Source organism: Bubalus bubalis, chromosome 12 (genome assembly GCF_019923935.1).
Source record: "Bubalus bubalis isolate 160015118507 breed Murrah chromosome 12, NDDB_SH_1, whole genome shotgun sequence".
NCBI lineage: Eukaryota > Metazoa > Chordata > Mammalia > Artiodactyla > Bovidae > Bubalus > Bubalus bubalis.
Genome location: NC_059168.1, coordinates 45,740,923 through 45,766,683, shown reverse-complemented (window position 1 = coordinate 45,766,683; position 25,761 = coordinate 45,740,923). Strand labels below are relative to the sequence as shown.

The following is a 25,761-nucleotide window of genomic DNA, read 5'->3' as shown; positions in this document are numbered from 1 at the left end:
CCCAATAAACACACACACACACACACACACACAAACCCCCAGTGGTGTTCAGACTTACTGAGCACAAGCAGGGGCGCCGTTGACTTCGATGAGCCAGACCTTCAGCTCCTCGTCCACCATGAAGTCAAAGCCGAAGAGCTGAAAGCTCTGGTAAGGGAGGTGCTTGGTGCTGATGGCGGGCTCCACGCTCATGAGGCAGCTCCTGCGGGGCACAGGGAAGAGCTTGCTGAGGATGGGGTGGTCAGGGCAGCAAGACCAGGGGAGAGGTGCTTGGATGATTTTACATCCAATGTGCCCATGAAAACTGGCTTTGGCTTAATTCTTTCTTTTAAATGTATTACCAATAGATTATTCAAGGGGATGCAACTTATTTGTTAGAAAACTCTGCCATCACTCTTATTCTGACAGGTAGTGGCTACTTTCCCAGCAAGTGTTGAGTCATCACGGTCCCCTTAAATGTGGATTCCTCCAACGGGTGGGCTGCTACCACATTTGCTGATAATAAACAAAACACTTCTATATATTTTTGACATATTAAAAAAAATGGCCCACCATTTTGTGACACAGAAATTGCAAGGAGAAGCCTGATCTCATTCATTTCTTTCACAAGCTCCAGTTTGCTGCTTTTAGTTAAAAGCCTTACATGCTGAAACAAGATATTGAAATATGGGACTGTTATTAGGATCAACTACTGTTTGCAAAAATTAGAAGATTTTAGTGACAAGGAAAAGTTGAAAATGAATCTTAGAAACCATGATGAAACAGTACATGAAGCCTGAGGTCATGCTGCCGAAGCCAGAATCTCAGACAAATTTTTTAACCTCTTTAAGCCAAGTGTTGACGTCACTGTCTGTGAAATTAGGGTAAAAATAACACATATTCCCAGTGCTGAGATGGTTCAATGATATAATTACCTATGGAACTTGTCATAGCTCCTGGAAGCTGGGAGGCATCTAATGAATGTTGTTACTAGTGAACAAGTATATTTTATTAATTTAGCATTAATTTTGGATAGTCATGAATCTATCACTTATGAATGAAAAAGAACTCTTATCCAGTACATCTAGTACATCTTATCCAGTACATCCCAGAAAGTCTATGCCATTTCTATTTTATAAAACTCTTCCCTGGTTTTTCCCTCAACTGGATGTTGGGGCAAAATATTTATTTTAGTAAACACAATATGTCAGGATGACTCTAAGAGTATCAGGGACATCTCTCCTTCTACTCAAGCTGTATATTTAGAAGGAAAAATATGTGTCTTATAAGGAGGTTTTGGCTTATGACTTTAAAGAACTGGGGCTTCCCTGATGGTCCAGGAGTTAAGAATCTGCTCGCCAATGCATGGGAGACAGGTTCAACCCCTGGGCTAGGAAGATCCCACATGCTGCAGGGCAACCATGTTGGTGTACCACAACCACTGAGCATGCTCTGCAACAAGACAAGCCACCACAATGAGAAGCCTGACACTTCAATGAAGAGTAGCCCCTGCTCACCCCAACTAGAGAAAAGTCCACATAGCAATGAAGATTCAGCACAGCCAAAAATAAATAAATCTTAAAATAAATAATAAACAACAAAAGAATTGAGGCTTCTGTGAACTTGGAATCACCGTCTTGCTTCCCCAGCCTCCCTCCACCAGTCCCCTACCCTAAATCATCAGTTTCCTTCTTTTTTTCTACGAAGGGGAAAAGCTTTCTATAGATGTGTTCAAACCTTTAAAAATCATTTTGACAGTTATTTAAGAACCAGTTGGAATAAAATTTCTTCTCCCATTCACCTCTAACCTCCAAGTTGCTTTTATTTTATAAAACTCTGCCCTGATTTTTCTCTCAACTAGATGTTGGGGCAAAATATTTATCTTAGTAAACACAGTATATCAGGATGACTCTAAGGATATCAGAGACAGCTGTCCTTCTGCTCAGCTGTATATGTAGAAGGAAAAAGATGTGTCTTATAAGTAGGTTTTGGCTTATGACTTTAAAGAAGAACTGGGGCTTCTGTATTCTGCATTTTCTGTATTTCATCTCTATGAGAGAATACTCTTGACTTCTGTAATTAAAATGCCCTTTACAATATTATAATTATGAAAAAATTTAAAATTTAATGGGTTCTCATGATAAAAAGTTTATTACATTTAAAAATTTTTCTTAAATAAAAAAACAATACTAAAGGATAAAGGATAAAAAGTGAAAGAAACATTACACTCCAGCACTTATAGGAAAAATCAGAAGTCAGAACCAAATCAAAACAAAATATTTTATATTTGTTGGAAGTTCAAGTTAATAAATCACTTCAGAAGAATTTTTTAAAATATAGTGTATCTAATTTTTTTTTTAGCTGGAGTAGGAAGTCTGGGGGATGTTAGCTGGGGGAGAAAAAAAAGAACATGGGATCCAGGAGGAGCATTTATAGCACTTGAGTAGGAGCACTGTCTGAGTGGCACAGAACAATGGGAAGGAGGGGGACAGCAAACATCAAATACATCTTTTGCCTAAAATAGGAATTCTTTCTTCAGTATATTTGATTTATCTGGTGTCAGAATTCTAAGCACGTATAATCCCTGAAGAAATGGAACTCTCAGCCTTGTAATTATTCTGCTGGACTCTATGTAAGAATTATTATTGTTATTTTTATTGTTTAGTTGCTCAGTTGTGTCTGACTCTTTGTGACCCCATGGACTGTAGCCCGCCAGGTTCCTCTGTCCATGGGGATTCTCCAGGTAAGAATAATGGAGTGGGTTGCCATTTTCTTCTCCAGGGGATATTCCCAACCCAGGGATTAAACCCCATGCATCCCCTGCGTTGGCAGGCAGACTCTTTACCACTGAGCCATCAGGGAAGCACAGTGTAAGAACACATTAAGGAAAAAGGTTCAGTCATCATGACAGGGTGGCAGCAACAGGGTGGATAAAACAGACCACAGAACAGAAGAGAGGTCCCAGGAATGGACTCTCGCATAGATGGCCACCTGATTTATAACCGAAAGGGACACCAAAACGTGCTGCGGAAGGGACAGTCATATGTACAGGTGAGCCTGGGTCCACAGGATATATTTCTAGAAAAACACGACACTTTGCATAAAACAATTCAGAGAGATTACAGGTCTAAAATATGAGAAAAAACTCAGAGGTCCATCAACTCCAGAAAGGATAAACCATGGAGCATTCACACAATGGAATATATAACACAGAAACAATATTGAAAAAATCGGAACACAAAGCAAGAATTACAGTATAATTCCACTTACATAAAGTTTAAGAACAAGCAACAGGAATCTATAGTGATAAAAGTCAGAGGGTGGCTATCTCTGGCAGAGAGTATATATTTTGAGGGAGTTCAAGGGTATCTTTTAGGATGCCATAAATGTTTTATATCCTGACTTGCATTATGACTAGATGAATGTATGCATAATTTAAAATTCACTAGATTTTTACCATATATGTACATTTTTCCAAATAATGTATTACTTAGCTTTGCTTGTTTTTCAATTTATATGAACAGGGCCAGTTCATAATTTTTTGCTTGACATTATATTTGGGTAACTCTAGTGATAAAATCCTTCAGGAATAAGGAGAAACCAAGACATTCTAAGATGATGGAAAATCAAGAGGACTTATGACTAGCAGAACTGCTCTAAAAGAAATGCTGAAGTCTGAAGGAACAAGAAACTTGGAATTTTAGGGCTGAAGCAAGAGTAAAGGAAACAGCAAATATCTGGGTAAATGTAAAAGAGTGTTTCCCTCTTTTGTATTTAAAGTGGGTTTCTTGTAAACAGGATACAGTTTGGTCTTTTTTTAATCCAACAAGATAATCTGTTACATATTAGGTTTATGTACATCATAACCCCTGGATGTTAATCATTAAAACAAACAAACAAAAATACAAAGAGATACAGCCAGATACCCAACAGGACTCTAAAAAAGTTCAAACAATTCAGAAGAAGCCAAGAAACAAGGAAATGAAAAAACAAAAAAACAAAAAAGAGGGGACAAATGGGCAATGAATGATAACATGGTAGATGTAAACTGCATCAAGCCAGTAGTTACTTAAAATTTGAATGGTCTAAACACAACGATTGAAAAACGGATGATTCACTGGATTAAAAGCAAAACAAAACAAAATCCAATGACATGTCTATCAGAAGCCCATTTTAATTATACAATAGAGAGGAGGAGTAAAGGGATGAAAAGATACAAATTATTAATCAAAAGCTGGAGTGACTATATTCATATCAGACAAAATAGACTTCAAAATAAGAAATATTACCAGAGATAAAGACAGGAACTACATAATGATAAAGAGGTCAATTCTCCCCAAAGAAATAACAATTCTAAATGTATACGCACCTGACAACAGATCTTCAAAATATACAAAGCAAAAAACAAAACTAAAAGGAGACATAGACAGGTCCATAATTATACTTGGAGACTTCCAAAGTTTTACCTCTCAATAATGGACAGAACAAGTAGAACAGAAAATCAGCAAGAATACAAAAGACTTGAATGACCCTACCAACTGCCTTCCCCTAATGGGCATTTAGAACACCCTGCTCAGCTACAGCAGGATAAACATTATTTTTAGTACACGTGGAACATTCACTAAGATGGACCATATTAAGAAAAAATTTTAAATAAATAAGTAAAGATAGACCATATCCTGGACCATGAAACAAACTTTAACAAATTTAAAACCATACAAAGTATGTTCTCTGACCATAATGAAATGAAAATACCTTGAGAATCCCAAATATTTGGGAATTCAGCAAAAATTGCTAAATAACACACAAGTCAAAGATGAAGTCACAAGGGAAACTAGAAGGCATTTTAATAAAATGAAAACAAAAACATGATGGCAAAATCTGTGGGATGCAGCTAACGAGCTCTTATAGGAAAGCTGATGGCATTAACTGCTTATATTTTTTAAAAAACGAAATACCTCAAATCAGTGATCTGACCTTATACTTTAAGGAAACTAGAAAAAGAAGAGAAAAGCAAAACCCTCAAAAGCAGAAGAATAAAAATAATAAAGAACATGAAGAAATTGAAAACAAAAACGACAGAGAAAATCTAAAGCCAAATGCTGACTTTTAGAAGAGATTAATAAAACTGATAAGCCTCTACCCAATCTGCCCAAGTGCAAGAGAGAAGATATAAATTACCAACATAAGGTAATTGAAGGATTAAGCATAAGGATTTTAAAAAGCTTCATCACCACAGATCATATAGATATTAAAAGGATAATAAAGGGATATAACAAATAACTTTCGTCCTTAAATTAGACAACTGAAATGGAACAATTCCTTGAAAGGCACAAACTCCCAAAGCTCCTTCAAGACACATTTAACCAAAAGAGAAAGGATTAGTTACCTGATTATATGTTTGATTTGTAGTAAGATACTACTTTCCAGGGTGATGTTCAAAGCACTTGTTAGGTACTGATTGAACGCCTCAAAGAACATTTCGTTCCCTTCTTCATACTTTCCATAGTTCTTTGAGTACTCCTTCTGAATGCAGTGATTGGTCAAGTGGCAGGTTTTATCTTGGAAATTATCCATATGATATGGTTCTGAAGCAGTCCGAAGGACACCCTCTCTATAGAGGTAGATATTAAACTGATGATCCACCAAGACCCAGCTTCTGCAAAGTCAAAAAAACCCACTATTTTATTCAAGTTATCCAAAGCTTCTCCATGTTCTATTTATCATCCCCACACTTTGACTATTCTGGGAGGAAACAGAGGAAGGAGGTAGTTTCTAAAATTATACGAGGTTACACACTTCCCTGGTGATCCAGTGGTTAAGAAGCTGCCTTGCAATGCAGGGGACGCAGGTTTGATCCCTGGTCGGAGAGCTAAGATCTCACATGCCGTGGGGCAACTAAGCCTGCACACCACAACTAGAGAGAAGCCCATGCGCTGCAAAGAAGACCCAGTGCATCCAAAAATAAATAAACAAATATTAAAATAAATAAATAAAATTATATAAGGCAAGCCATGACAATTAGCCAAAAGAGCGAATTATCACGTAATGAGGCAAAGAAAACATTTCACCATAACTGACAAGGAGACTTTAGTCCATTCAAAAGATACAGTATTTTGAAGAGATCTGAGCGGGCTGGTTTTTGCGGTTAATATGAAACCCCCAGTTGCCAAGTTTGCTCGTTTAGTAATTTTAAGAAGACTGTTTGCACTGAAGCTGGTCTGATCAGGCTGGTGTTTGAGAAGCAGTAAGCCAAAGTGAAGGCATGAAGGTGACAGAGTCCTGGTTGGGTGATGACAGCAAGGCCCGGGGCAAGCTGGGGCCAGGGCCATTCAGCTTTTGAAAGCACCCACAACCTCTTTCTCCTTGCCATGTCCTTTCTTGGAAACATAAAGTCCAAAACCCTAAGGTGTGTTAACAGAGGGAGGACACAGCCTTTAGCAGGGTCATGTGATCTGCTGTGTCTGACTATGTGTTCTGTGTATATCTCTTTGCTTCTTTCATAAGCAAGCCCCACACACTGATGCCCTTCCTTTTGGATCCACTAGTCATCTCCACTAAAAAGAATATTAAAGGGACTTCCCTGGTGGACCAGTGGTTTAGAATCCCGCCAACACAGGAACATGGGTTCAATCCCTGGTCTGGGAAGATCTCACATGCCATGGGGCAACTAAGCCCATGTGCCACAACTACTGACGCCCGAAAGCCCTAGAGTCTAGAGTCTCTTGTGCTCCACAACAAGAGAGGCCACTGCAGTGAGAAGCCTGCGCACCACGACGCGAGAGTAGTTCCCGATCGCTGCAACCAGAGAAAGGCTGTGTGCAGCAACAAAGACCCAGTGCAGCCATAACTAGTTTTTAAAAGAGAGAATACTAAAAGAAAAAGAGAGAGAGGAAATTCATCATCTTAGTAGCATTTTATAGAAAGACAAGAGAAAGAGTAAAAGAAAAACAGAAAATGAAGTATAGAAACTCAGTCCCATTCAGCCACTCAACTTGAAAGTGCTAGTCACTCAGTTGTATCCAACTCTGTGCGACCCCATGGACTGTAGCCTGCCAAACTCCTCTGTCCATGGGATTCTCCAGGCAGGAATACTGGAGTAGGTTGCCATTCCCTTCTCCAGGGGATCTTCCCCACCCAGGGATCAATGCACTGCAGGAAGATTCTTTACTGTCTGAGCCACCAGGGAAGCCCAACTTGAATGCAGTCCAATACTTTCTCACACTCCAGATCACACTGCTCATCACACACGATTGCATTTTTCCCAGATTTGAAAAACAAAAACTCCAGACGTGGATGCGTTACCGGATGTCAAACTTGCGATGACCGGGCTCCAGGAGCAGCGGGCGCTCCAGGTATTTCTGGATCACGTGCACCTGGCCTTGGTTGTCTATGAAATCCAACAGTTCTGTAGCGTCTGAGGAGATGAGGATGCCTTCACCTAACAGGGCAAAAGCAAAGCCAGATCAGTCCGGTTCATCCCAAGAGGAAAAAGAAAAGCTCTCCGCAAAGCCAGAAGGGAAATGCTGACAGCAGGAAAAAGCCGACAGGAGGCTGCTATTGGCCTGCTCGCTTTTCTTCTCCATCCCTTCCCTCCTTCCATCTCTCACTCTTCTGTCTCCCTACAATAGCACCTGCATTATCCAATGCCACTCTCTATTTACATAGGATTGTAAACACCATCATGGCAGGCTACAACCATGAAATTTCATTTTGATGGATATTCAAAATCTGAGCGCTCCGAATACAGGCCACTACTCTTGGTCACTGGTGTCACGATAAAGGTTGTGTGTTGCTTATAACCAATAAATCCACTGGAAACACTATATTTTACAGAAACATCAGTAAGGTTACGGCATGAAGACAAAAGTAATAGAACATTCTTGCAGCACTGTAATAGAAAACACTGGATACATTCAAAGTGTCCATCAACTGAGAGATAATCATACTGAGTGAAGTCAGTCAGACAGAAAAAGACAAATATTGTAGGACACCACTAATATGTGAAATCTAAAAAAAAAAAAGGTGCAAATGAACTTATTTGCAAAACAGAAATAGAGTCACAGATGTAGAAAACAATCTTATGGTTACTAGGGGTGAAAGGGGAGGGGGATAAACTGGGAGACTGGGATTTACTTGTACATACTCCTACATATTGGAAGAAGCACAAGCTGGAATGAAGATTGCCGGGAGAAATATCAATAACCTCAGATATGCAGATGACACCACCCTTATGGCAGAAAGTGAAGAGGAACTAAAGAGCCTCTTGATGAAAGTGCAAGAGGAGAGTGAAAAAGTTGGCTTAAAGCTAAACATTCAGAAAATGAAGATCATGGCATCTGGTCCATTCTAAAGGAGATCAGTCCTGGGTGTTCATTGGAAGGACTGATGCTAAAGCTGAAACTCCGATACTTTGGCCACCTCATGCGAAGAGTTGACTCATTGGAAAAGACCCTGATGCTGGGAGGGATTGGGGGCAGGAGAAGGGGATGACAGAGGATGAGATGGCTGGATGGCATCACTGACTCAATGCATATGAGTTTGAGTAAACTCCGGGAGTTGGTGATGAACAGGGAGGCCTGGCGTGCTGCGATTCATGGGGTCGCAAAGAGTTGGACATGACTGAGCGACTGAACTGAATTGAACTGAACTCCTACATATAAAACAGATAATAAGGACTTACTGTATAGCACAGGGAACTCTACTCAATACTTGATAATGACCTATATGGGAAAACAATCTAAAAAGAGTGGATATATGTTTAACTGACTCACTTTGCTGTACACCTGAAACTAACACATTGTAAATCAACTATACTCCAATAAAAAGTGTCCCTCAACATTAAATAAATGATGCAATATTTTAAAAGAGCTTTGAGATATTTTACATACTATAAAATTCACCCTTTTAAAGTGTAAAATCTCTCACTGTTTCCATTATTTCCCCATCTATTTGCCATGAAGTGATGGGACCAGGTGCCATGATCTTTAGTATATTCGAGAGGTTTGCAACCATTACTACAATCTAATTTTAGAATGTTTTCATCACCTCCCCACAAACTTCATACCCACTAAGCACTTATACCCATTCCTTCCTCACCCAAGCCTCTGATGACCACTAACCTACTATCTATCTCCATAGGTTTGCCAAATCTAGAGACTTCATATAAATGGAAATAAATAGTAAGGGGTCTTTTTTGGTCTAGCTTCTTTCATTAACATAGTTTTTTTCAAGCTTCATCCATATTGCAGCATGTGTCAATATGCCTTTCCACCTTTCTATGACTAAATATTCCACTGTGTGGATGGCTACACCACATTTTTTTCAATCGATCAATCAATGGACATTTGGGTTGTATCCATTGTTGTTTGGCTTTTTAAAAAACTTCTACTTTATATTGAAGTATAGTTGATTTTCAATGTTGTGTTAGTTTCAGGGGTATAGCAGAGTTGATTCGGTTATACATATACATATATCTTTGGGTCTTATAAAGGTGCTATGGAGATTTTTATCATAGTTTTTGTTTTCAAAAACTTTTGAAAAATGTTTCCATCTCTTTTGGAAATTAGCATCATTAGCCTTCTTTCTGACTAGACTGTGGGTCCATGAGCGCAAGAGAACCATGTCTGTCTCATTAATCTCTATCTCCAAATGTTCATTATTTCTCTTATTCACCCATCCATCTATACATTCATTCATTCACTCAATATATATATTGATCCTCTGTTGATTGTCAGGTGCTATCCTGGTCCAAATAGGAAAAGGAGTTCATCAAGGCTGTATATTGTCACCCTGTTTATTTAACTTATATGCAGAGTACATCATGAGAAACGCTGGGCTGGAAGAAACACAAACTGGAATCAAGATTGCCGGGAGAAATATCAATAACCTCAGATATGCAGATGACACCACCCTTATGGCAGAAAGTGAAAAGGAACTAAAAAGCCTCTTGATGAAAGTGAAAGAGGAGAGTGAAAAAGTTGGCTTAAAGCTCAACATTCAGAAAACGAAGATCATGGCATCCGGTCCCATCACTTCATGGGAAATAGATGGGGAAACAGTGGAAACAGTGTCAGATTTGATTTTTCTGGGCTCCAAAATCACTGCAGATGGTGACTGCAGCCATGAAATTAAAAGACGCTTACTCTTTGGAAGGAAAGTTATGACCAACCTAGATAGCATGTTCAAAAGCAGAGACATTACTTTGCCAACAAAGGTTCGTCTAGTCAAGGCTATGGTTTTTCCAGTGGTCATGTATGGATGTGAGAGTTGGACTGTGAAGAAGGCTGAGTGCCGAAGAATTGATGCTTTTGAACTGTGGTGTTGGAGAAGACTCTTGAGAGTCCCTTGGACTGCAAGGAGATCCAACCAGTCCATTCTGAAGGAGATCAGCCCTTGGATTTCTTTGGAAGGAATGATGCTAAAGCTGAAACTCCAGTACTTTGGCTACCTCATGTGAAGAGTTGACTCATTGGAAAAGACTCTGATGCTGGGAGGGATTGGGGGCAGGAGGAGAAGGGGAAGACAGAGGATGAGATGGCTGGATGGCATCACTGACTCGATGGATGTGAGTCTCAGTGAACTCCGGGAGTTGGTGATGGACAGGGAGGCCTGGCGTGCTGTGACTCATGGGGTCGCAAAGAGTCGGACACGACTGAACAACTGAACTGATCTGATCCTGGTCCCAGAGACAGTGCTGAGTACAAATGTGACATGGTCTGACTCTGCTCTAATAGGATCTCTGTCTACTGTACTGTGTGGAGACTAGGGAGAATGGCCAAGAATAGGAGGACAGGGAGCGATGCTCCAGGTGACGGTGAAGGTGACTCAGATCCAAGATGGGCGGTGGAGACGGTAAACAGTGGCTTGCTCTGAATATAGTGTAAAGTTACGTGACTATACCCAGAATGCTAGGTACTATGTGTTTGTTTAACAAGAATACAATTCATTCATTCAGCTATTCATTTCATTTTGTAATTCCCAAATAAAACAAATCCACACCACTAATCTCTTCAGCTCCTAAAGCGAAATGTCTTCTCTGTTTGGCATTAATTCTCTCTGTACCTCCTCTGCTGCTGAGCATCACTCTCTGTCTTGTGTTGGTGAGGGTCCAGGGACCACCCAGGTGGGATCACTGCCGTGACCTGACATGTCCTTCTGCCCAAGGCCTGCCTCACTCCTCGTCCTCGTGCCAGTCAAGTCCATGACACAAGGACACAAGATGTCCTCATGGTGGCCACCTGACTCCAGTCTCCACCCACAGGAAGAATCTGGAATACTGTAGATGATTATTTCCTCTTCCAATTCCCCCATTTACTATTGGAACAAAGCTAGGGGACAGTTCTGCAGAAGAATTCACAGGAGGGGAGGGAGAGGTAGGTGAGGCACCTGAGCATTCTAGGTGATGCCCTTCTGTCTCACAGTTGGTGAAAAAGAAGGTGAGGTCCACTGGACCTGGGATAAAAATAAGTACCAGTGTGTCAGGGAGAAGGATGGGGGGAAGGGACAGTTAGGGAATTTGGGATGGACATATACACACTGCTGTATTTAAAATGGATAACTAACAAGGACCTACTATACAGCAGAGGGAACTCGATTCAATGTTATGTGGCAGCCTGGACGGGAGGGGAGTTTGGGGGAGAATGGATACATGTGTCTGTATGGCTGAGTCCCTTAGTTGTTTATCTAAACTAGAAAATCACAACGCTCTTAATCAGCTATACCCCAATACAGAATAAAAAGTTTTTTTTAAAAAAGAGATAATTACCAAAATGATGGTAATAGGTGTTTTAATTTATAATAGGGGAATAATAATATCTGTACATTCTAATTTCCTATAATGAACCCATATTGTTTGTAAGATCAGAAGTGAGGTTGCAAATAATAATGAAGTTGATTTTGATTCAAAAAAAAAATGAGTACCAATGGCCAGATGGTCTTTCAAGGTAATCAAAGAAGTGTAAGTTCAAAATGGAATGGTTTTTAAGATAGCATATGATAGCAGTTATAGAGAAGGACCATGTCCATGTGATCATTACATTGGCAACTGCCTTATTTTAAGCCTGAGTTATGACATACCTTATGCCTTTAGTGCATTCATTCACACACATTTATTAAGTGCCTGCAGGGAAAGTACAGATACAAAGTCTATGTTTACATGGAGCTTGCAGGATTATGGAGGAGATGAAGAGATAAACTAATAAGTAATAGAGTGCTGGAAAAGGTTAGTGCAGGGATGGAAAATTAAAGCAGGGGAAAAGAATAGAAAGCAATGGACATACAGGCTATTTTAGATCAGAAAAGCCTCTCTGACAGGCACCATCTGAGCTGAGAAACGAAAAACAGCCCGTGGAAGCGTGTTCCAGGTACAGAGATGAATTTAGAGTATATGAGGGACTCTAGGCAGGCTTCCTGGCTACAGTACAGGGAGCAAGGCCAAGGATAGGGGATGAGATCAGAGATACAGGCAAATATCAAGTGGTGTCGACTTCCAGCAGGACTTGAGTTTATTCTAGTTGCCTCAGGGAGGCAGCTGGTAAGTCTTGAGTGGGGAGTAATATGATCATGTTTCCATTTTTAAAACATCACTGGGCCCGAAAGCAGGAGAACTGCTATGAAAAGGCATTGTAATTACCCAGGTTAGCGAGAACAGGAGCTTTGATGTCCAGTGAGAGCAGTGGAAATGGAAAGAAAAGTTCTATCAGAGACTCTATATTAAAGGTAGAGTTAGCAAGACTTGCTGATGTGTTAGAGATTGACTGTAAAGCAAAGAAAAGGCAAGAAGGACTCCCAGGTTTGGGGTTCAGAGGCTGGGTGAAAAGTGGGATCATGTACTCCATAAGCAGGCAGAAAGAGGAGCAGACTGGGGTGGGTATAGTTTGGAAGGAAACGAAAAGTTCTACATCAGACATATTAAGTTGAAAATGCTTACTGTTGGGTTTGGGCTTAAAGAGAAAGCCCTCAGCTAGAGACACTTTTGCTTATTTTATTTTACTTTACTTTAGTATACAGTAAGTCCCCTACATACGAACCTTCAAGTTGCAAACTTTCAAAGATGAGAATGTGCATTTGTATGTTAAAATCACTCAAGGCAGTTCACGTGTCTGGAGTACATTGTCACGGGCTGCATCCTCTACAGGTGGCTGTGCAGCTTGCCCTTCGTCTCCTATTGCTGATGACCCTTCAGCTGTACCATCTCCCACCTCCTTTCCCTCCTCCATCAGTAACTCTTCTTGCCTGTTCACTCGATGCCAGCCCCTGGTGTCAGCTGTTGCACTGTACTACTGTACTTTTCGAGGTACTGTACTGTAAGATGAAAAATGTTTATTTTTTTATGTCTTATTTGTGTGAAAAGTATTATAAATCTATTACAGTACAGTACTATATGGCTGATTGTGTTAGTTGGGTACCTACGGGAAGATCCCCTGGAGAAAGGAATGGCTACTCACTCCAGTACTCTTGCCTGGAGAATCCCATGGACAGAGGAGCCTGGTGGGCTACAGTCCATGGGGCTGCCGATAGTTGGACACGATTGAGTGACTAAGCACACACACAAACAAATTGTGCTTATGAATGTGCTCTCAAAATGGAACTAATTCGAACATGGAGGATTTACTGTAAGTGATTTGGAGATACACATTTCTAGGTCATCAGAACCTAGATATTTTAAATTGTGTAACTAGATGTGATCTCTATCCTTGAGGATTCATATTAGACTAGTCACTCACCTAAAGACATCAGTTGAATCTAACAAAGCATATCAAGCACCCGCAGGGAAAGGAGAAGGGGCAGTGATGCCAACTCACCTTTGGCTCCGGCTGATGACTTTGCAATCCAAACGTTGCCCTCTCCCTCCTCTTTCTTTCTGTTATATGAAGCCAGGAAAAATTCTCTCTCGTCTGTCCTTGAACTATGGAGCGGTGGATGGATTCCATTCTGAGCTGGAGCAACTGGGGTCTTGAGGTTGGTTGGATAAATCACGTAGGACTCGGGGAACCATGTGCAGGACTCAGCCAGTTCTGGGCTGGTTTTGATGAGCCTGGCAGACGATAGAAGGTCAGTCTCTCTTCTGAGGACAGTCTCTCCCTCTATTCAGAAAAGCCAGTGCTTCGCCCACAGCTCTCCAAGGAGGCATGGCCAGGGCCCGGAGCTGGTCTCCTTATCCCACGCCTCACTCTTGGCCTCACTGGGCAGACCTCCAATGGACCACAGAGCAGCACACAGCTGTTACACACGACCTTACAAGCACACTCCATGGAATTCCAAAGGGGCCTAATGTCCAGAACTTTAACTCCTCTTAAAATGCATCACCAAGGAAACTTAATTTGCAGTGATCCCAAAACAACATATTTCCAACAAATACACCATAGCCAAGCTAGACCTGCACTAACAAAACCAAGTGGAGAATTGAGGAAACTATCTGGATTACTAGCAAAAATACTACCTTGCCCCAACTCTGGAGAGAAAAGCCTAATACTTTGGAATTTAATTTAAAAGTATTAAAATACTTTTAGCTCAGCCTGGTTTCAGTGGCAGAGTAAGAATCTTTTTTTGGTGGGGGGAGGGGCAGCCCCATATAACTTGCAGGATCTTAGTTCCCAGACCAGGGATCGACCTGTGTCACTGGACTGCCAGGGAATTCCTAGGAAGAGTCTTTCTAATGAAACACAGGACTCTGGTGGTCATAACTAAACACATCTCCTGCCTCCCAAATAACATAACAAGGGGGATATAACATCAGGCACCTAATAAACACAAGGGCTTCCCTCGGCATCTCCTTCCCAGTGAGATCCCTAAGGGGAGGCACCAGCATCACTTTTTATGGATGAGGTACTGGGTCACAGAGAAGTGAATTTCCCAACATCATAAAGGTAGAGAGGAACAGGCAGGATGCAAGCCCTGAATCGTTCCCAAGTCCTAACTCTAAACCTATCCTTGGTCCCCAGGAATCAGAGGAGGGAAGAACCTACCCAAAGACACTCACAAGTGTCCCCTGAGCGGCACTTGTCTCTCTAAAACAGAAATGCCAGAGCTTGGTCTGTAATCAGCAAAACTCAGCTGGTGAGCCAACAGCAGAACTAATGAAAAGAAACTATAAATTGAGATTTTTAAGTAAAGCCTTTTTCTGATAGCTCAGTAAGGAATCCGCCTGCAATGCAGGAGACCCTGGTTCAATTCCTGGGTCAGGAAGATCTGTTGGAGAAGGGACAGGCTACCCACTCCAGTATTCTTGGGCTTCCCTTTGGCTCAGCTGGTAAAGAATCTGCCTGCAATGTGGGAGACTTGGGTTCGATCCTTAGGTTGGGAAAATCCCCTGGACAAAGGGAAAGGCTACCCACTCCAGTATTCTGGCCTGGAAAATTCCATGGACTATAGGGGTCACAAAGAGTCAGACACAACTGAGTGACTTTCACTTTCACTTTCTTTTTAAGTCAGAGGCAATGGAATTTAAAGAACTCAAAATAAACAAACAAGCTAAAATCCACCATACATTTCTACTCACAGACCATTCGGCTGTATCTGCACTGTCCAATATGGTGGCCATGAGCCACATGGAACTTTCAAGTGCTTCACAGCACTTGAAAAGTGGCCAATGCAACTCAGGAACTGAATTTCCAACTGTGTCTAGTTTTAATTTAAAAGTTGAAGCATTGTAAGATATGTTTCCATGAAGCACAACAGTACTGCTTTGGCAAGATGATGTTTCCCTTTAACCACTGGATGACCTAAGACGCTGTTGTTGGAGGGTGGCCTGTGTGTTGGGCGCACATGCTGCTTCTGGTATTAAAAATAAAAGCATCACTGTTCTACTTGTGGACAATAGATGGATTCTTGTGAATTGTTTTCCAGGCACTGATGAAACATTATAACATGCTTATTATGCTCATAGCACAAGTTATAGTAGTAGCCTTGTTGTTGTTGTTTACTCAGTAAGTTGTGTCCAACTCTTTATGACCCCATGGACTGTGGCCCTCCAGGTTCCTCTGTCCATGAAATTTCCCAGGCAAGAAAACTGAAATGGGTTGCCATTTCCTTCTTCAGGGGATTTTCCCGAACCAGGGATTGAACCTGTATTTCCTGTAGGTGATTCTTTACCACTAAGCCACCTGGGAAGCCCTAGTAATAGCTAGGTTATCATAATTGGTAAACAAGCATAATTATTTTTTTAATTAAAAAAAAAATGTGTACAGACAAGTTCTTCAATTTAAAACAAAGGTATATTACTGATATAAAACTGAGTGGAGATGCAGAAGCTACAGCCATAACCACACAATAAAGGAAAAATAAGCACTAGAAGACATTCAAATGTGTGTCACAAATTTCACCATGGATGGCAATTAAAATCTGCTGTGTTTAGGAGAAGGCAATGGCACCCCACTCCAGTACTCTTGCCTGGAGAATCCCAGGGATGGCGGAGCCTGGTGGGCTGCAGTCCATGGGGTCGCTAAGAGTTCAACACGACTGAGCGACTTCACTGTCACTTTTCACTTTCATGCATTGGAGAAGGAAATGGCAACCCACTCCAGTATTCTTGCCTGGAGAATCCCAGGGATGGCGGAGCCTGGTGGGCTGCCGTCTATGGGGTCGCACAGAGTCGGACATGACTGAAGCAACTTAGCAGCAGCAGCAGTGGAAGGAAAAATGAAGTCTGTTGTATAAAGGGGACATTTTCAAGAAACATAAGGAATTCGATAAGTGTTTACCTTTCAACAGTCAAAAAACAAACAATGAAATTAGTGGCTAAAATCAGAATTAAAAATTCAACAGAAAAAAAAACTTTAAACATTTTTAATAGGATCTGAGTTTGTAATTTTGTTCAGCTATGAAATGGCTTGGATTCTTACACACACAAAAACAGTATCATTTTAGATAGAAATGTAGTAAAGGAATTTTGAGGAAAGCCTAAAAAAATATTTTACAAAAAGTGAATGGTCTTTAGTTAAGCCATCAATAACTGCCCAGAGAGTACAAAGCATTTCTAACAATATCAAAGATTGAATCAAAATTTGAAAATTTTGAAATATTTTTCCTTAGCTTTAGATGAGTTGGGTGCTAGAAGCTGCCCAATTAATAATTTGTATGTTTTGCCTCAAAAGATTTCCAAATATATGAAAAAATATTGTCAAATTGCAGCCTAAAATAGAAACTCATGGTAAAGATATTTTCTAATCTTTTATATTTGTCAGATGAATTTCATCTATACGTGAAAAAATAGTTTCTATCATAACAGACATTACTTCAGCTAACCTGGGTTAAAGTCCGGATTTACTGGGATTTAACAGACTGATGTTTGCTTGGTTTTTTGTGTTTTTTTTTGCTTTATTGCTACATTCTATTGCATGATACATATCGACACATACTAAAAACATTTGTACTCAGTATGGATAAATTGTTAAAATAGTTCAGTACATACTTGCAAATGATACAATGAAGAATGAAAGAAACACAAGATGATGAGTGTAATGATACTGTGTTCTTTACCAATGCCCCTGAGTGAGAGATAGAAGAATTTTACCAGGATTCTTGTACTGTTAACTCCAATTCACATTTTCTTAAGAGGAATGCTTACCAAATCATTCTTTTCAATTATTATTTCACTCAATAATCAAAGACAAAAAATGGCCTTGTGATTTATACTTTTTCACCTATATCCATGCTGCATATGTCTTTCTTCTTTTTTTTCCCCCCACACCCCAAGGCATGCAGGCTCTTAATTCCCAACCAGGGATCGAACCTGTGCCCCTTGCAGTGGAAGAGCAGAGTCTTAACCACTACACCTCCTGGGAAGTACACCAATGAAAATTTAATGTTTGAGTTTAGATGTACTATAAATATAAAATACACACCAGATTCTGAAGACTTGAATACAAAAATAATATATCTCATTAGTTGTTTTTTTATATTAATTACATGTCAAACTGGCATTTTAGAATTATTTGGTTAAATAAAATATATTACTAAAATAAATTGTACAATGCCTTTGTACTCATTTAAAATAATTAATTAATTAATTTGGGGGGCTGTCTGGGCCTTCATTACTGCACGGGCCTCTCCCTAGTTGTGGCGAGTGGAGGCTACTCTCTAGTTGTGGTACGCAGGCTTCTCATTGTGGTGGCTTCTCTTGTTGCAGAGCAAGGGCTATAGGGCCTGTGGGCTCAGTAGTTGTGGCTCCCAAGCTCTAGAGCACAGGCTCAGTAGTTGTGGTACATGGGCTTAGTTGTCCTGAGGCCCATGGGATCTTGCATCAGGGATGGAAACTGAGTCTCCTGCACTGGCAGGCAGATTCTTTACCACTGAGCCCCCAGGGAAGCCATCTTTGTACTCATTTTAATGGGACTAAGTCACTTTAATGCTAAGTCACTTCAGTCGTGTCCGACTCTGTGCGACCCCATAGATGGCAGCCCACCAGGCTCCCCCGTCCCTGGGATTCTCCAGGCAAGAACACTGGAGTGGGTTGCCATTTCCTTCTCCAATGCATGAAAGTGAAAAGTGAAAGTGAAGTTGCTCAGTCGTGTCTGACTCTTAGTGACCCTATGGATTGCGACCCCTAACAGGCTCCTCCGTCCATGGGATTTTCCAGGCAAGAGTACTGGAGTGGGGTGCCATTGCCTAGGCAATTTAAATGATACATGAAGCTAGCATTCTATCTACTTTATTTTGAATCTGCCAGCAATGCAGAGAACCTGGGTTCAACCCCTGGGTCAGGAAAAACCCCTGGAGAAGGGCATGGCAATCCACTCCAGTATCCTGCCTGGAATATCCCATGGAGAGGACCCTGGTGGGCTACAGTCCATGGAGTCGCAAAGAGTTGGACATGACTGAGCAACTAACACTTTTACTTTCACTTTGGGACAAAGGGAGTGACCGCAGTCCTCCACAGGACACCTGAGAGAATGAAGGAAGTTTAGAGGATGACGACAACCCCAGCCCATGTAAGTCACATCGCCATGTATAAGGTGCTGTAACAGACCACGTCACATGCCATGGGGAGGCAAAAAGCGGGCATGATCCCCGACATCCCCACAGATGGGACACAGGGATTCTGAGTGGCACTGTCCAAGGCCACAGAGATCCAGACACTTACTCAGATCTACTCATGCCTCTAGCTCTGAACTCTCTCCATCTTATCTTAGCTACCAAGTATGCAAACATAGAGAACATTACTTTTCACAGAATCCTCTGGTTTTTTTTTAAAAAAATCCTACCTTTATCTTTAGAAAAAAAATCATAGAATGAACAAGCATTTTATCAAAATTTCTAAATGAATAACCTCAATAAACAATCCCACTTCTACTCCTAGTTCTTGTGAAACAAACTTCTGAGTTCTAAATATGTAAATAAGGGGACTTCTCTGGTGGTCCAGTGGTTAAGAATCCACCTTGCAATGCAGGGGACATGGGTTTGATTCCTGTTCAGGGAACTAAGATTCCAAAGGCTGTGGAACAGCTAAGCCCGCGCACCATAACTAGAGAATCCATGCGCTACAACTAAAGATCTTGAATGATGCGACAAAGATTCCATGTCACAACTAAGATCCGATGTAGTCAAGTAAATAAATGTTAAAAAACAAATAAATATGTAAATATGTAAAAAGAAGACTTTATGAAGCTTTGTTCTTTAGGAGTAGCTGATAAATCACGAAAATCCATCACAGGGAGAGGAGGATACATAAGTTACGGAGGGCAGTGAGTCTGAGCCAAAAGGTGGAAATATTCCTATCAACACAAGTTAGTAAATATCTAGAGCCTGCAAAGCAGTATGCCTGGGGAAAAGAGTATTTTCATTGAGTCACGCCTTCTAGTGTTGTCTTACGTAAGTGATGTGTTTGGCTACATATGCATTCACACTAGTCACTATAGAGGGAATTCTGGAGACCTGGTTTTAGGGGCCCCACCCCTCTTTCATTTATACAGTATGGACTCTGACCCTCGAATGAGTCCAAGACTTTACATAAATTAATTCAACTAATCCTTACAACAACCCTGAGGTAGTTGCTATTATTACCCTCATTTTACAGAAAAGGAAACTAAGGCATAGGGTCAAATGCTCAGTGTGTGCCACTGTTACAAACATTATGTGCATTACAACCTCTTTGTGAAGGATGCACCGAGGCTTAGAGGGGTTAGAAAATTTGCCCAAGCTGTTAAGAAGAGTTGAAATTAAAACCCAAGCTGCTGATCCTAGATCTTAATCACTGGCTCAGGCTGCTCCCTTCCACCTTATGATACCACTCTTCTTTTTTTGTTTTGTTCTGTCACACAGCAAGGCATATGAGATCTTAGTTCCCTGACCAGGGATGGAATTCGTGCTCCCTGCATTGAGGAGGAAATGGCAACCCACTCCAGTATTCTTGCCTGGAGATTCCCATGGACAGAGGAGCCTGGCGGGCTACAGTCCATGGGTCACAAAGAGTCAGACACTGGACTGACTTAACCACTTTGAGTCTTAACCACTGGACCACCAGGGAAGTCCCATGATGTTGTTCTTTTGGCAGCAAGCCATAAGTGAACTGCTCAGAGATGGGCAGTGCGGTAGATACCGGTATATTCTCCCCAGGTGTCCCTTCTGAGGGGCCCCTGGCTGCTGCGAGTTGACTGCTATAAGCATATGTGTACCCCTTCTCCAGGGACCAGCTGCTGCCTAGAAATGCTGGGAAGGTGCGTCCTCCCATAGCCCATGGCTGACCGATATCAGAGTCTAGACTATTAAGGGGCTGTTTGCTCCCAATTTCCATGGAATCAGGCTGAGCTGAGATTTCAGCTGAAACCACCTCTTTGCTTGGCTGCTTCCCGGGCTTCCCTGGTTCTCAGTGAGTTTCTCCTGTGAGCCCGTTCCTCATTAATCACTGCCATGAGAAGCCCTGTCTCAGGCTCTGCTTCAAGGGATCCTCACCTAAGAGTTGTTACTGTTGTTGAGTCGATAAGTCATGTCTGACTCTTTGCGACCCCATGGACTGTAGCCTGCCAGGCTCCTCTGTCCATGGGATTCTCCAGGCAAGAATACTGGAGTGGTTGCCATTCCTGGGGAATATTCCCAACCCAGGGATTGAACCTGTGGATTAGCAGGCAGATTTTTTACCACTGAGCCACCAGGGAAGCTCTTCATGTAAGAGACAGACAGGCTTTACCAGACACATACAGCAAAGTTTGGATAACAATCAAAACTAATATTTGGGGACTTACCTGGCAGTCCAGTGGTTAAGACTCCTAGTTTCCAATGCAGGAGGCACAGGTTTGATCCCTGGTCAGGGAACTAAGATTCCGGCAATGTGGCAACACACACACACACACACCAAAACTGATCTTTGATTGCTTTCTAAATGAAAGTATTTTCACCCTTAAAAGACAATTCCACATTCTGCTTAAGTGCTTCAGGATGAAAGCTCACGTTTAGGTGACAATGGAAAACACTGGGTCTTAAAGAACACTTACTTCACTAAAGATGCTTTGCGACACAGTTTGTCGGCCCCTCTGTAGTAATTCACCAACTGCATCAGCCCAGGCTCATGACCTGTGAAGCAGAGAGGAGGTTCAGAAAGGAAACAGACAGTTTCTCCAATGGAAAACAATGTCAGCACCCGCATACAAGACAGAGAGCAGCGTGTCATACCTGGCTCGTCTTTCCCCCGTTATCAGACTGGGTGTTGGAAAGACAGCGATTCTGTTGCCCTGCGCCTCAATGCCCCTTTGCTCAGTTTTCAGCTGGCAATTCTGCCCCTCCCCAGAGTGGAGAATATACCAGTATCATAGGTCTGCCAAGGACCATTGCTGCCTTTGGTTCCTAGGGTGGACGAGTATTTTCTATTTTGCCTCTCCTGGATCCCCACTGTACCCCACTCGTGGCTTAACACATGGATTTAATAATCTCTATACAGTAAAGACTCAAATGGTCAGACTTCTGATGTTGCTACCCTTGCTCTCTACAGCCATCGAGGAAGGCAGTAGAGCTAAGGTCCTGCTATTCGCAAGCATGCCTACCTCTGCAAGCTTCTAGGAGAGCCACTAGCTAGCTTAGGGGGGATGGTGGAGAGGTCATGTCTATAAATTCAGAAGACCTGAGAATATTCTTCTGTGCATACTCCCACAGGGAAACTCATTTTCAGTAGGTTACACTGCATGCCCCCTCCTCTATAAAACTAAAGCAGAAGGATACAAATAAAAACAAAAGCCTCAATTAAAAATTTTTTTACTGAAGTAGTTGATTTACAATATTGTGTTAGTTTCAGATGTACAGCAGTGATTCAGTTACACATATCTCTATATATATTTCAGATTCTTTTCCACTATAAGTATTTAATAATCATACCCATTACAAGGTATTGAATATAATTCCCTGTGCTATACAATAAATTCTTCTTTTTCATCTATTTTATAAATAGTAGTGTGGATTGGTTAATCTCATAGGCCTAATTTTTCCCTTCCCCTCCCTCCCCTTTGGTAACCATAAGTTTCTTTTCTATGTCTGTGAGTCAGTTTCTGTTTTGTAAATAAATTCATTTGTACTATTTTTTTTAGATTCCACATATAGGTGATACGTATTTGTCTTTCTCTGTGTGACTTATTTCACGCAATATGATAATCTCTACAAAAGCCTCAATGTATATTTAACATCCTAACAAAATGCACTGAGTTTTCAGCCACACAAAAGTAGAATGAAACAAAGGGAGTTTGAATTGAAGATGCCAGATGTAAGAATAATTCATCTGACGACAGCATATAATCAAATAAGTTTCAGGCGCTAACTAGCTCTTATTATCTCCCTAAGACAGGTGGACTGGTTCACACCTAAACTGCCCACCTTCTCATCTCCATGGCACCAGCATTCTTGGGCCTTTATCCGGCTGGGCCATCTCCTTGGGTTTTGCACTGTGTACAAAAGATAAATACCCCTAACACTGAAGTCATATAATGACCTGGCTGTGGGATGCTGTTTTGCTTTTTTTTTTTTTTGGCTTGCTTTTAAGAAGCTAACCTCTTAAAAAAATTTTTTTATTGAAGTATAAGGGTTTGTTTTATTTTTTGGCTGACACTTTTTCAGAATTTATTTTTTTAATTTTTATTTTATATTGGACTAGAGTTGAATTGGGGCTTCCCTGGTGGCTCAGTGGTAAAGAATCCACCTACAATGCAGGAGTCGCAAGTTCGATCCCTTGGTAGGGATGATCCCCTGGAGGAGGGCATTGCAGCCCAGTCCAGTATTCTTGCCTGGAGAATCTCATGGACAGAGGAGCCTGGGTGGGCTACAGTCCATAGGGTTGCAAAGAGTTGGACACAACTGAAGAGACTTAGCGCATGTGCACACAGTTGTCATTTCTGGTTATACAGTGAAGTGATTCAGTTATACATATATAGAATAGTTTGCACCTGCTAATATCAAACTCCCAATCAGGATACTTGGGAGTTAAAGTTATACAAGTTTCTGATGTATCATGGGGACTCCATCAAAGGACTGATTCCAACCCCCAGAAATCTTGGAATAAGAGAATGTGCCCAGAGATTGCCTTTTATCTCCCCAGGAAGCCCTCAGCTTTCTCATAAAAACCAAATGTTTACTGAGCAACTGCTGACTTCATGATACCGGTGTAGGTTTTGGACCTTCTAGAATTCTGCTTCAACACCCTAGTGCTGAGCCCCACAGCAGTGCTGATGGCCCCTGCTTCCACCACCGCTGAGCCACTGTTATCGGTTGTTTTTTTTCCAATTTATTTATTTTTTATTGAAGGATTGTTGTCAGTTTTTAATTTTAGGATTCCAACCTCAGCTCTTTCAGCTAGACACCATCCAGTCCAAAGAAGAAAGTCTGTCAGGCAGGGAAGCAGAGAGAGTAAGGAGGAAATTAAACATTCTCAACAAAAAGCAGGTCTGTTTCTTTCAAGGAAGGTATTCTTGCTGAGGGCTTCCTGGGGAGACAGTTTAACAAAAGGCCATCTCCAGGCACATTCTCTATATTCCAGAATTTCTGGGGGTTGGAATCAGCTCTTCCATGGAGTCTCCATCATACATTAGAAATTTGTGTAAGAATAAAAAGTTGTTCGTGGTCCCATTTTAATGAAATTTCAGTAAGGATAGGGTGAACCCCCTTCATTGCTCAGATCATTACAATTCTACAGGCCCCCACCCAACTGTGCTCTCTCTGTAAGCTCATCAAGGGCTTATTGTTTGGTCGCTAAGTTGTGTCTGATTCTTTGCAATCCCATGGATTCTAGGCCGCCAGGCTTCTCTGTCTATGGGATTCTCCAGGCAAGAATGCTGGAGAGGGTTCCCATTTCCTTCTCCAGGGGATCTTCTCCATCTTGGGACTGAACCCATGTCTCCTGCATTGGCAGGTGGATTCTTCACTGCTGAGCCACCAGGGAAGCCGTCAGCAAGGACAAGTCAGTTTCAAATGACTATTTTCATTCTTTGCCTCTTCCATCTCTCCACCCTCTGACCACACCTATTTCTAAAAAACGGTCTCCTCTACTGGAGGTAGGACAGTGCCCTCTTTGGGACGCCCTCCAAGGCACAGATGACTTTTTCTCATTATCAGTCCTCCCCTTCCATTCTTTGGCAATGCGTTGGGGTCCCAAACCCAGGGGAATTTTGGCAGGGCGCACTGGCGACCTCGAGTGAGGCTGCAATTCCCGGATGACTGTGCAGTGAGGAGTGGCCGTGAGACTATGCTCAGGTCAACGAGATGTGAAAGGAAGTGATCCGCACAACTTCTGGATTACGTCATCTAAAAAGGAGCCGCTGGTCCTCTCCTTCCCCAGCCCCTTCCTACAGGCGGATACGGAGATGTGGTGCTGCCTGCAGCAACCATGGGCGCTAAGGAAACTCCCTCGGAGAGAGCAGGGCAGAGAATCCAGTGTTACGAAAAATCTGCATTCAACACGCAACTGTGGAAATGTGTTCTTTGGTGGTCTAAGAAATGGTCCAAAATCAGACAACCCTTCCGCCCTTCGCCGGGCTGGGTTCACTAGTTTTGGAATTCAGAGATCTTTTCCAAATCCCCTGACAGTTTATTTGAGTCTTGGGGAGCTCAATCCTCAGGGCTTTCAACACACGCAAGCACCCCTCCCGAGCCCACACAGGCAGGGCGGAATCCTCGGAGGAGGAAATATGCAAGAGGACTCCAGCCAGACATCCGTCCCCGGCTCGCGGAGCCTCGCACCACCCGGCGATCCGCCCAGCCGACCTGCCCGTTTTGGGGCTGTCGGGCCCTGGGGAATCCGGGGAACAGGCGTTCTCGGCTCCCCGCCCCCGGAGAGACCGATGCCCCCGCGGGGAGGGAGCTGCGGGGACCGGTCATTGTCAGGAGGCAGCTGCCGTCCCGGGGGCCCGCACAGCCACTCCCGCCCCAAATTCGATCGAGGGCACGAGAAGGCAAGATAAACGCTGCGCCTGGCCCTCTACGGATGCAGTTTTCGATTTGACCGAGGAACGAGAGGAGGGGAAAAGGTTTCCGACCTTAAACAAAAGCTCTCGTCCTACGGGTGGAGGGAAGGAGCAGGAGGGCGCAAAACGGGGACGCTCACCCAGTCTCCCAAAGGGCAGCCGGTTCCTTTCTCCCAGCATGAGGTTGAACCTGGGGTTGTCCCGCCGCAGCCGCTTCCAGTGGCCGGTGGCGAGCAGCAGCCGGGACACCTCGGCGTAGACGCTGCTGTTCTCGTCGCGCACCACGAAGGTGTACATGGCGAAAGGCCGCGCGCCCGGGCCGCCCCGGCAGCCGCCGCAGGAACCAGCCGGCCGGGCGGCGGCTCAACTAGGGACCAGCCCGGGCGCCAGCCGCGCGCCCGCCCCG

At 42.4% G+C, this 25,761-nt stretch overlaps 1 protein-coding gene across 2 annotated transcripts in view; it reads right to left on the bottom strand.

The window, feature by feature from the left end:
- TTL (tubulin tyrosine ligase) overlaps positions 1-25,761 on the bottom strand; it is a 36,678-nt gene extending 10,917 nt beyond the window's left edge. For both annotated transcript variants that reach the window (XM_006055979.4, XR_003102289.3), the window contains exons 1-6: positions 25,496-25,761; positions 21,411-21,489; positions 13,785-14,017; positions 7,285-7,420; positions 5,369-5,638; positions 59-202 (exon numbers count right to left, since the gene is read on the bottom strand). In XM_006055979.4, the coding sequence (XP_006056041.2) occupies positions 59-202; positions 5,369-5,638; positions 7,285-7,420; positions 13,785-14,017; positions 21,411-21,489; positions 25,496-25,652 (1,019 nt within the window). In that variant the 5' untranslated portion in view covers positions 25,653-25,761. The remainder of the gene's footprint in view (positions 1-58; positions 203-5,368; positions 5,639-7,284; positions 7,421-13,784; positions 14,018-21,410; positions 21,490-25,495) is intronic.